Source organism: Doryrhamphus excisus, chromosome 12 (genome assembly GCF_030265055.1).
Source record: "Doryrhamphus excisus isolate RoL2022-K1 chromosome 12, RoL_Dexc_1.0, whole genome shotgun sequence".
Lineage (NCBI taxonomy): Eukaryota > Metazoa > Chordata > Actinopteri > Syngnathiformes > Syngnathidae > Doryrhamphus > Doryrhamphus excisus.
In genome coordinates this window covers 1,569,598-1,581,610 of record NC_080477.1, presented here as the reverse complement: position 1 = coordinate 1,581,610, position 12,013 = coordinate 1,569,598, and the positions used below count along the sequence as shown (strand labels likewise).

Genomic DNA, 12,013 nt, shown 5'->3' with positions numbered 1-12,013 from the left:
GTCATAATTTCGACTTTCTTATCTCAAAATTTCAACTTTTTATCTCGTAATGTCGACTTTTTATCTCATAATTTCGACTTTCTTATCCCAAATTTTGACTTTTTATCTCGTAATTTTGACTTTTTATATAATTTTTTTTTAGCATATGACCTACATTGGAGTAATAAGCCAAAATGACCTCAGTTCATTCTTGCATTGTCTGTACGTCCCTGATGGGAGTTGAACGTTTTAAAACGCTGATGCAGAATGAGGACATACGGCACATCTTTAAAGGAACAGCTACCGCTTAAAAACATTTAAGATCCTTAACAACGATACGCTTATTCACGTTGCTAAAACAACAAAGCTAGAGGTGACTTAGGACTTTTGCGCGTTCCGAGTACAAATCACCGGAACCGGAGCCCCCCAAGAGGTAATGAATCATCCATTTAAAGCACGAACCCACCGCTTGAGAAGCACACCTTGAGTGCCTTGCTTACTCTTGTGTGATTAATGATACGTTGAATAATGAGGGTGGTTATTAATAGGGAATATTTTTTTTTTTGCTCCGCCGATGAATTTCGACTTTCTTATCTCAAAATTTTGACATTTTATGTCACAAGTTCGACTTTATCTCAGAATTTCGACTTTCTTATCTCAAAATTTTGACTTTTTATCTCGAAATTTCAACTTATGTCATAATTTCGACTTTCTTATCTCAAAATTTCAACTTTTTATCTCGTAATTTCGACTTTTTATCTCATAATTTTGACTTTCTTATCCCAAATTTCGACTTTTTATCTCGTAATTTTGACTTTTTATATCATTTTTTTTTAAACATATGACCAACATTGGAGTAATAAGCCAAAATGACCTCAGTTCATTCTTGCATTGTCTGTACGTCCCTGATGGGAGTTGAACGTTTTAAAACGCTGATGCAGAATGAGGACATACGGCACATCTTTAAAGGAACAGCTACCGCTTAAAAACATTTAAGATACTTTACAACGACGTATCGTTGTAAAGTTGGACTTTTTATGTCATAATTTCGACTTTATCTCAGAATTTCGACTTTCTTATCTCAAAATTTTGACTATTTATCTCGAAATTTCAACTCATGTCATAATTTCGACTTTCTTATCTCAAAATTTCAACTTTTTATCTCGTAATTTCGACTTTTTATCTCATAATTTCGACTTTCTTATCCCAAATTTTGACTTTTTTATCTCGTAACGACGTATCGTTGTAAAGTTGGACTTTTTATGTCATAATTTCGACTTTATCTCAGAATTTCGACTTTCTTATCTCAAAAGTTTGACTTTTTATCTCGAAATTTCAACTTATGTCAGAATTTCGACTTTCTTATCTCAAAATTTCAACTTTTTATCTCGTAATTTCGACTTTTTTATCTCATAATTTCGACTTTCTTATCCCAAATTTTGACTTTTTATCTCGTAATTTTGACTTTTTATATCATTTTTTTTAACATATGACCAACATTGGAGTAATAAGCCAAAATGACCTCAGTTCATTCTTGCATTGTCTGTACGTCCCTGATGGGAGTTGAACGTTTTAAAACGCTGATGCAGAATGAGGACATACGGCACATCTTTAAAGGAACAGCTACCGCTTAAAAACATTTAAGATACTTTACAACGACGTATCGTTGTAAAGTTGGACTTTTTAGGTCATAATTTCGACTTTATCTCAGAATTTCGACTTTCTTATCTCAAAAGTTTGACTTTTTATCTCGAAATTTCAACTTATGTCATAATTTTGACTTTCTTATCTCAGAATTTCGACTTTCTTATCTCAAAATTTTGACATTTTATGTCATAAGTTCGACTTTATCTCAGAATTTCGACTTTCTTATCTCAAAATTTTGACTTTTTATCTCGAAATCTCAACTTATGTCACAATTTCGACTTTCTTATCTCAAAATTTCAACTTTTTATCTCGTAATTTCGACTTTCTTATCCCAAATTTTGACTTTTTATCTCGTAATTTAAAATTTTTATCTCGTAATTTAGACTTTCTATATATTTTTTTTAGCATATGACCTACATTGGAGTAATAAGCCAAAATGACCTTAGTTCATTCTTGCATTGTCAACGATACGCTTATTCACGTTGCTAAAACAACAAAGCTAGAGGTGACTTAGGACTTTTGCGCGTTCCGAGTACAAATCACCGGAACCGGAGCCCCCCAAGAGGTAATGAATCATCCATTTAAAGCACGAACCCACCGCTTGAGAAGCACACCTTGAGTGCCTTGCTTACTCTTGTGTGATTAATGATACGTTGAATAATGAGGGTGGTTATTAATAGGGAATATTTTTTTTTTTTTTTGCTCCGCCGATGTAGGCTGAGCATTTTTTCCTGTTGCTATTCCGCTCAGACGTTCGCATTGATTTAACAAAACACACAAGGCTGCGGCTGCCAGCAGCAGAACAGACCCAGGCCCGGGGCGACGGCAGGGCTGATTGTGTTCAGATAAGGACATGCTCCATTCTGCCTTGCACTATTTGCATCCCCCCCCCCCCCCCTCCACCCTTTTAACTCGGGTTTCACGCAAATTGAAAGGTATGCAGATCAACACGGGGGCTTATGCGGGGGGGGGATTGTAATGAGTGGAAACAATGAAGTCGGAGGCATTCTCCTCCAGCGCGGCGGCGCCTGATTGGACTGTCAAGACTTCACAGAAGGCGAGGCAAAGCATGAATAAAGCAGGCGGTAAAAACTAAATCGCTACTGAGTCAGACCGTCATTTGCCAAAATATGCAGCGCTTTCATGTCATGTTCTGTTCTTTGAGGTTTTTGGATCTGGTTCAGACTCTCTGTGGGGCCCCTGAGATTCGCCCCCCCCCGGCTCTGAGCGGCTCGGTCTCGCCTCGTTCCCTACGAGAGACGGATGAACCGCGACTCGCGCGACCGAAGTGGAAAGGTCATTTCGGTTTAGGTGGATTAGAAGCCATGAGAAGCATAAACAATATGGCTGAACCAGGATGAGGCTTGGTGCGATAAACATGCTAACGATGTTAACGATGATTCAATTAGGCCGACTAAGTCAGGGTCAGGTTTTGTCAACCTCAATATTTGGGTAAATTGACCAATATCAATCAAATAAATAACACTTAAGCTAGTAGCGGCAAATGCAGACAAAAACTGTCTAAGTTGTCGCTCGTTTATCGCGTTTAATTGGTTTCGGTTTCAATATTAATAAATTGATTATTTTCGTAGCTAGAACATAGAAAACTGGACCATATAAAATGATCTGTTTGGAATTATTTAAGCCATGAAGCAACACTCCAAGTGTCAACATTATATGGTAATGGTAATGGTAATGGTAATGGTAATGGTAATGGTAACGGTAATGGTAATGGTTTAATTTCATTTGAACATGCATCAGATTCCAATTGAGTGCATCCCATAATCAGTTCCCAGTTCCACATGTCCAAAAGGAGTAGGAAGAAGCAAAGCTTATTAAATCCTACCCCTCCATCTGGTACTTTTACAATCACTAACCGTTACATTTGTTCACTTCCTGCTTTCCTAATGTAATTGAAGTTTTTTTAAATAAAATAAAATAAAATAAAATAAAATAAAATAAAATAAAATAAAATAAAATAAAATAATTATTTTTTTTTTTTTTATTTTTATATTTTTTAAATTTATTTTCAGTTCACAGTTCCACAAAGCTTATTAAATCCTACCTTTCCATCTGGTACTTTTACAATCAGTAACTGTTACATTTGCTCACTTCCTGCTTTCCTAATATTCATTCATTCATTTTCTACCACTTTTTCCTCATGCGGGTCGCGGGGGTGCTGGAGCCTATCCCAGCTGTCTTCGGGCGAAAGGCGGGGTACACATAATTAATATAATTGAAAATATAATATAATATAAAATATACAGAAATATATATATATATGAAATATATATTATATATATCATATATATAATATATATATAAAATACATATATAAATTAAAAATAAAATTAAAATAAAAAATTAAAAAAATATATAATATATTATTTTTTGGTTATTTGGTTATGGTTATTTAATTATAATTATATATATATATAATATTATATAATATTTTTAAACATATTTTACATTTTTATTTTATTTTTAGTTTTATTTTATTTGAAGAACAAAATTACGAAACCAAAAACATACCACTTCCACACTGAACGGGAGGAGAACAGTTTTTTTTAGTCAATAGCGCAAACTAAGGTAATGTCATGCAACAATGTGTGTGAAAATGAATAAAAAACTTAGTAATAGTAATAACAGTATTAAAAACGAACCAAACATGCAGCTAACAAGCCATCTGTCACTAAAATCGATCGACAAACTACAAAACCAAGCTAACGAAAAAAGTGGTTCATGAGAGACGGGTGTGTTTCAGGCATACCCATAAGAAATCACATGTGCATGATGACGCTACGACGGGTCTGGAGTCCATCGGATGTGACGTAAATATTATTTGACACGTTTTGTGTTGTTATACAAAGACTTTGTGTACAAAGTAGCGTGTGACCACGTTTACCTTGAAGTCTTCCGGAAGCAGCAATTTGCTGGTCCTGAGGAAACTGAGGATGTAGCGGAATATCTCTCCATCGCGATCTATGAAGTAGTGTTGCTTCAAGCTGTCCAATACGATGGGCTCGGTACCGTTGAACAGGCGACTGATTCTGGAAATTGAGACACACACACACACACACACACACACAGACACACACTTAATGGAATAAGCCCGCCAAATGCATGAAACAATTACCCTCCATTTATTTTTCAATTTTATTAGCGACGAGCCTGAAATGCTTTCGTGTGGCCGCTTGAAACAAGGCGCTCAAGGCGGCGTGTTCCTCCGTTCCAGACTCGTTTGAAGTGTCCCTTCTGCAGACAGATTATGGACGCACGCGTGTACTTTCAAAAATAATTTAATGGCACCAACGTAGCATTATGTGGCTATTATTTCACCTGTTACACAGCAGCCGGGAAATGAAACCGAAGCGGCGAACGGAGGAGAGTGACATACTAATAAGAGGACGTTGGTAGCTAGACGTTGGATTATCATAATAATTATCGTAATAATATCAATAAAAAAAACATCTGTCTAAGACGCCGCAGATTCTGTTTTAGTGCCGTTGTTGTCGTGTTGCCGTTTTTAACACTAGCATGTTAGCAAAATGCACTTAGCAAAATGTCCAGACAGTCGTGAACAAACACATCCTTTTTATTATTTCCATGCCTAAAAAATTATTTCAGTACAGTCGACATACTGCAACCACGTAGCTATCTGTACGCTAACGTACGTACCTCGCGTACAGATACAAAAAGTATGGAAGCCCGTTTCCGCCGCTGAAAAAAAAAATATCCCAATGGTAAATCGGAATTACAAGATAATAAAGTTGAAATTATGAAATAATAAGGTTGAAATTACAAGATAGAAAGTCAAAATCATGAGATAAAAAGTCAAAATCATGAGATAAAAAGTCAAAATCGCGAGATAAAAAGTTTAAATCATGAGATAAAAAAATCGAAATCACCAGATAAAAAGTCAAAATTACAAAATAGAAAGTCAAAATTACGAGATAGAAAGTCGAAATTATGAGATAAAGAGTCGAAATTACGAGATAAAAAAGCTAAGTCATTATTTACACTTTTTATCTCATAATCAGGACTTTCTAGCTCATCATTTTGCCTTTCTTATCTCAAAATTTCGACTTTTTATGTAATAATTTCGACTTTATCTCAGAATTTCGACTTTATCTCAGAATTTCGACTTTCTTATCTCGTAATTTCGACTTTTTATCACGTAATTTTGACTTTATCTCAGAATTTCGACTTTCTTATCTCGTAATTTCGACTTTTTAATCTCGTAATTTTGACTTGTTATGTCATAATTCCGACTTTATCTCAGAATTGTGACTTTCTTATCTCAAAATTTTGACTTTTTATCTCGTAATTTAGACTTTTTATTTCATAATTTCGACTTTATCTTAGAATTTTGACTTTTTTTATCTCAAAATGTTGACTTTTTATCTCGTAATTTTGACTTTTAATGTCATAATCTCGACTTTCTTATCTCAAAATTTCGACTTTTTATGTAATAATTTCGACTTTATCTCAGAATTTCAACTTTCTTATCTCGTAATTTTGACTTTTTATCTCTTAATTTTGACTTTTTAATCTTGTAATTTTGACTTTTTATCTCGTAATTTCGACTTTTTTATCCCATAATTTCGACTTTTATCTCGTAATTTCGAGTTTTTATCTCATAATTTCGACTTTCTTATCTCAGAATCTCAGACTTTTTATCTCATAATTTCAACTGTTTATCTCGTTATTTCGACTTTCTATCTGATAATTTCGACTTTTTATCTCGACTTTTATTTCGACTTACCTATGGATAATTTTTTTTTCAGTGGCGGAAACGAGCTTCCATAATATCCACAATGAGAATTGCTCATCGTTATCGGCTATTTTAGTTAAGCTTGAGTATTTCATTAAATTGACTTGATTGACAGTCACATGGTATTAAAAATGCTGTACGCAGTGAATAAAAATTGAAGAATGGCGACAGTTTTTGGCTATTTCTAATTCCGTGCTTTCCTACGGAGACGACCCCAGCAACATTTTTACAAAAGACTCCTTAAAACAAATCAACAACGTGTGAGAGTATTTAGTTGGAACGTGAATGCCATAATTCCTGCATGGATGTACGGCATGTGATCCAAATTAGCAGCGTTCGGCCTTGGAGGAGGTCTACGCCGCACCCCACCCCATTCCACCCCACCCCACCCCATTCTTCATCATTTCCCTGCAAACGTTCAACATGCCTTTTTAACAATTAAAAGCGATGTTGTGCTCGGGGCTGCTGTTTTTCCTAATGTTTCATCTTGTTACTGCCACAATAAATGTGCTTTATTTCCGCGTTTAATAGCGGGAATGTTTGGGAATGCTGGCAACACATCTCACACACTTCCCATCACTCTTTTTTTTTCGCGGTCCCTCAGCGAATGGTCTGTGTTGCGTTGTTGTTGTCCTCGCTTGTTATTGTCGTCTGCCGTTTGATCGCTCCGTCACTTTGACGCCATGATGGAAAAATGGACTCATTTGATTTCAATGAATCGGCGTAAGGTCAGGTGACCTCGACAAATTCCCTTTAACACTTCTTTTCTTTGACCGCTTAAAGGAGAAAAAGATGTCTATTTCTCCTCTCTTTCCTGTCTTTCTTTCTTTCTTCCGTCTCCGTCCTCCCTTCTCCCTCCCTGGCTGGCTTTTCTCTCTGGAAATCGATGCAAAATGCTTTATAAAAAACCAATACTCATCTCCCTGTTTGGCCCGAGGTGTTCCTTTCTCATATGGTCTTGCAATTCTTCCAGCTAGAATTTCACCATACGCCTGCGGGCTAACTCTGTTTTTCATCTCCACTTTTTTAAAAAGCAATTAAAATGCTGCCTGTTTTTCTTTTTCTTTTGCACCCCACCACCCCCCACTCGCCCCCCCCCCCCAACCCCACCCCCCCTCCCTCAACCTCCACTCACTTCACTCACTTTCGTTCTTTTTCTTTGCGCTGGCCTTTTTCCTCCATGTTTTCCTATTCGGATCAATCGTATTAACAGGTTCTGTGAATGTACATCATGTGGACAAAAGTATTGGGACATGTATCAGCTAGTCTATCCCAGGGACCACCCGCTCATTTTTTTTATTAGCCCAATTCATATTTAAATACTGTGATATTATTCATTCATTCATGTATTTTTCTACTGCTTTTTCCTCACGTGTTAGTGTTCTTACAAAAAAAACACTAAACTCATCACACACCAACTTAACACTCAAAAGGTATAATTATGAAACCGGCTCAACCGAATCATTTATTTATTTATTAATTTTCTACCGTTTATCCTCACGAGGTGTCGCGAAGGTGCTGGAGCCTATCCCAGCTGTCTTGGGGCAAATGAGGCGGGGTACACCCTGGACTGGTGGCCAGCCAATCACAGGGCACATATAGACAAACAACCATTCACACTCACATTCATACCTATGGAGAATTTGGAGACGCTAATTAACCTAGCATGTTTTTGGAATGTGTTAGTGTTCTTAAAAAGAACACTAAACTCATCACACACCAACTTAACACTCAAAAGGTGTAATTATGAAACCAGCTCAACCGAATCATTCATTTATTTATTAATTTTCTACCGCTTATCCTCACAAGGGTCGCAAAGGTGCTGGAGCCTATCCCAGCTGTCTGCAGGCGAGAGAGGCGGGGTACACCCTGGACTGGTGGCCAGCCAATCACAGGGCACATATAGACAAACAACCATTCACACTCACATTCATACCTATGGACAATTTGGAGTGGCTAATTAACCTAGCATGTTTTTGGAATGTGGGAGGAAACCGGAGTACCCGGAGAAAACCCACGCATGCACGGGGAGAACATGCAAACTGGAATGGAATTGAACCCTGGTCTCCTAGCTGCTGAGGTCTGCGTGTTAACCACTCGACCGCCGTACCGCCCGACAACTGCGCTATTTTTGGAATTTTACCGATCATTCACAATCATCAACATATATTTCTCTCCCTTTTCTGTGCATTCTAGCGCAAGAATACAAGTTAATATGAGCAAGCTAACAACGGACGTCATGGGAAATACCTGATTTCATGTCCATGCAAATGTTTGACCAAAAACATATCGTTATTCCATGCGGAACTCCAACCAATGCTTCATAGCACGATTCCCGACGTGTGAGTCGTGACTGGGAGATGTTTTTTATATCGGATATTGAACCGATATCAGCAAAAAAAAATGAGTATCGAGTATGAGTATTATATCTGGCTGCATACAATGCAGTCAATTACAAACTCTTGTCTAATTTTTTTATTCAAGTCCGAAAAAGACGTTGCGGCCGAGAGTAAAACTTGTCATGCACGAGTTTGGACTGATGGGTTGTTAGCGGTGGAATTTCGGTATACGGAAAACCAGTTGAGAAACCAGTTGAGAACCACTGCCTAAAGCAGGGGTGGGCAAACTACGGCCCGTGGGCCACATCCGGCCCGCCAAGTGTTTGAATACGGCCCGCCCAATCTTTCCAAAGTATTTCATTTAAACTCAACATACAAGCTGGCATCATGGCCTGAGCCAACCTTTTGATGGTTGTATCAATTTCGTTGTTTGACATGGTCTGTTGTTTACAAAGTGCTCCTGAAAAAAGAGACACAAGCACATAATAATAATTATTATTAGATTATTGTAATTATTATTAGAACTATTATGATTATTATAGTTCAATTCCCACCCTCGGCCATCTCTGTGTGGAGTTTGCATGTTCTCCCCGTGCATGCGTGGGTTTTCTCCGGGTACTCCGGTTTCCTCCCACATTCCAAAAAAAACATGCTAGGTTAATTAGCCACTCCAAATTGTCCATAGTTATGAATGTGAGTGTGAATGGTTGTTTGTCTATATGTGCCCTGTGATTGGCTGGCCACCAGTCCAGAGTGTACCCCGCCTCTTGCCCAGAAGACAGCTGGGATAGGCTCCAGCACCCCCCCCCCACGACCCTCGTGAGGAAAAGCGGTAGAAAATGAATGAATGAATGATTATTATAATTATTATATTAATTCTAATTATTATATTGATTATATATAATATTATTGTTATATTTGCATATTTTACATAATAATAATATAATTATTATTATTTTAATTTTATTGTAATTATTATATTATTTTATTATTTTTAAAATATTTAAATATAAATATAAAATAATAAATAATAATAGCAGATTGCATGACAATTTTACAGATACAATAATACCAGGTGGACTGTTACGTGTAAAATATATATAGTCTGCCCCCCCCCCCCTCCCCCCCTGTAAATTTTGTCATATCAATGCGGCCCGCGAGTCAAAAAGTTTGCCCACCCCTGGCCTAAAGGGACTAAAGCGTACCGGGAACAGATTGTTCTCATCAAGCTGGAGGCGTACAATTGTTCAATACGTGTTGGTCAGGTTGATTCAAATTGAGTGCCCCGCTATTTGGCAGGAAGTGGACCACAACTGAAAGATGATACTCTCTGTGTGTTAAAAAAAAAAAAAAAAAGACCACCAAAGCCCCCCACTTAAAATGACGCAAAAACAATTTTGCGATTCTTCTACCGGGAGAAAAAAAGTACTCCTATCAAAATAGTCCCCCTGGTCTGTGCACCATTTGCCCCTTTAATTTCCCCAGCTTCTGTTCAAGTGAAAGCTCCACAGAGTGCGCATGAATTTTTCATGGCTACTGTCCCTTAATATGGCGCTCGCTGAGGAAGACGGAGAGCCGCACATTAGTTACTAGACTAACTTTCTCTTGGCACGTTGCATTATTTAGCAAGCCATCTATTAAAAGTCATCATCGACTTCAAGCTCTTTAACGATGCTCTTTTAGTCGCTCACGCACCCCCACCCCCGTTCTCGTGCGGTTTCTGGACTGCGACCGGACGTGCGCGGCCTTCCACTGACTCCCCCGCCACAGTGTAATTGTTTTGCTTTCTGCTGTCAGCCATTATACTAATTCACACAAAGGGAGGGGTGGAAAAGCGGAGGGTGGGTGGTTGAGGGGGAGTTGGGGGGGCGCCACTCCCGCCTTCCACTGGCTCCAGCGGAAAGTAGGGCCCCCAGGCCAAGTGTGCTCTGAGGAGGCTGGGAAAAGCGAGAGACAACAGTGAGCGTATGCGTGTGTGCGTGATCCCGGGTGAGAAAGAAACAGAAAGAGACGGGTCGAGCGAGCGAGCGAGCTGAGAGAATGTGTGAAGAAAAGAGAGAGAGAGAGAGAGAGAGAGAGAGAGAGAGAGACGGGGAAGAAGAACTCAACACTTGCATCTTCGCCCCTTCCTAGCGTAGCATCACGGTGCTCTGACGTGACTTTATGTGTGTTTGTGTGTTCTGTTGCCCATCAAAAACATTTTTGGAACATCTCACGGTTCTGAAAAAAAAAAAAAAAACTACCAACACTGAAAAAAAAACACTTAAAGTATGTTTACGCAACAAAAACACTCCAAAGTTTCACATAAAACTTGGAAAAGTTGTGAAAGTCTCCGTGTAATAAGCATGCCAGGCCAGTAGGGGGCGATATCACAAGAAACAATAGAATCAATTCAATCAAATATACATTGAAAATATGGCTGATCTCATTTTCAGTACAAATAATAATATAATAATAATAGCATTGAACTACTACACCAACAACACGCTTGTAGAGTTACAGTACTTATACACTGTTGCTGCTCCTTTCCCACTGCATACTGTATGTACTCTGATATTCATTGGGTACTTTTTATACTGATGTACGGATCTTGTGTGCTGTTATTTCATTGCTTTGTACTTCTCAGTTGACTTTTCTCATTTGGTAATGGTAATGGTAATGGTAATGGTAATGGTAATGGTAATGGTAATGGTTTAATTTCATTTGAACATGCATCAGATTCCAATTGAGTGCATCCCATAATCAGTTCCCAGTTCCACATGTCCAAAAGGAGTAGGAAGAAGCAAAGCTTATTAAATCCTACCCCTCCATCTGGTACTTTTACAATCAGTAACTGTTACATTTGTTCACTTCCTGCTTTCCTAATATAATTGAAGTTTTAAAATAAAATAAAATAAAATAAAATAAAATAAAATAAAATAAAATAAAATAAAATAAAATAAAATAAAATAAAATACTTTTTATTTATTTTCAGTTCACAGTTCTACAAAGCTTATTAAATCCTACCCCTCCATCTGGTACTTTTACAATCAGTAACTGTTGCATTTGTTCACTTCCTGCTTTCCTAATATAATTGAAGTTTAAAAATAAAATAAAATAATTTTTATTTATTTTCATTTCACAGTTCCACAAAGCTTATTAAATCCTACCCCTCCATCTGGTACTTTTACAATCAGTAACTGTTGCATTTGTTCACTTCCTGCTTTCCTAATATAATTGAAGTTTAAAAAAATTGAATAAAATGAAATAAAATGAAATAAAATGAAATAAAATG

General features: G+C 37.4%; 1 protein-coding gene across 6 annotated transcripts in view; it reads right to left on the bottom strand.

Moving 5' to 3' along the window:
- Window positions 1-12,013, bottom strand: part of LOC131139611 (BTB/POZ domain-containing protein kctd15) — a 58,325-nt gene that overhangs the window by 24,700 nt on the left and 21,612 nt on the right. For all 6 annotated transcript variants that reach the window (XM_058089365.1, XM_058089362.1, XM_058089364.1 and 3 more), the window contains one exon: window positions 4,532-4,676. In XM_058089365.1, the coding sequence (XP_057945348.1) occupies window positions 4,532-4,676 (145 nt within the window). The remainder of the gene's footprint in view (window positions 1-4,531; window positions 4,677-12,013) is intronic.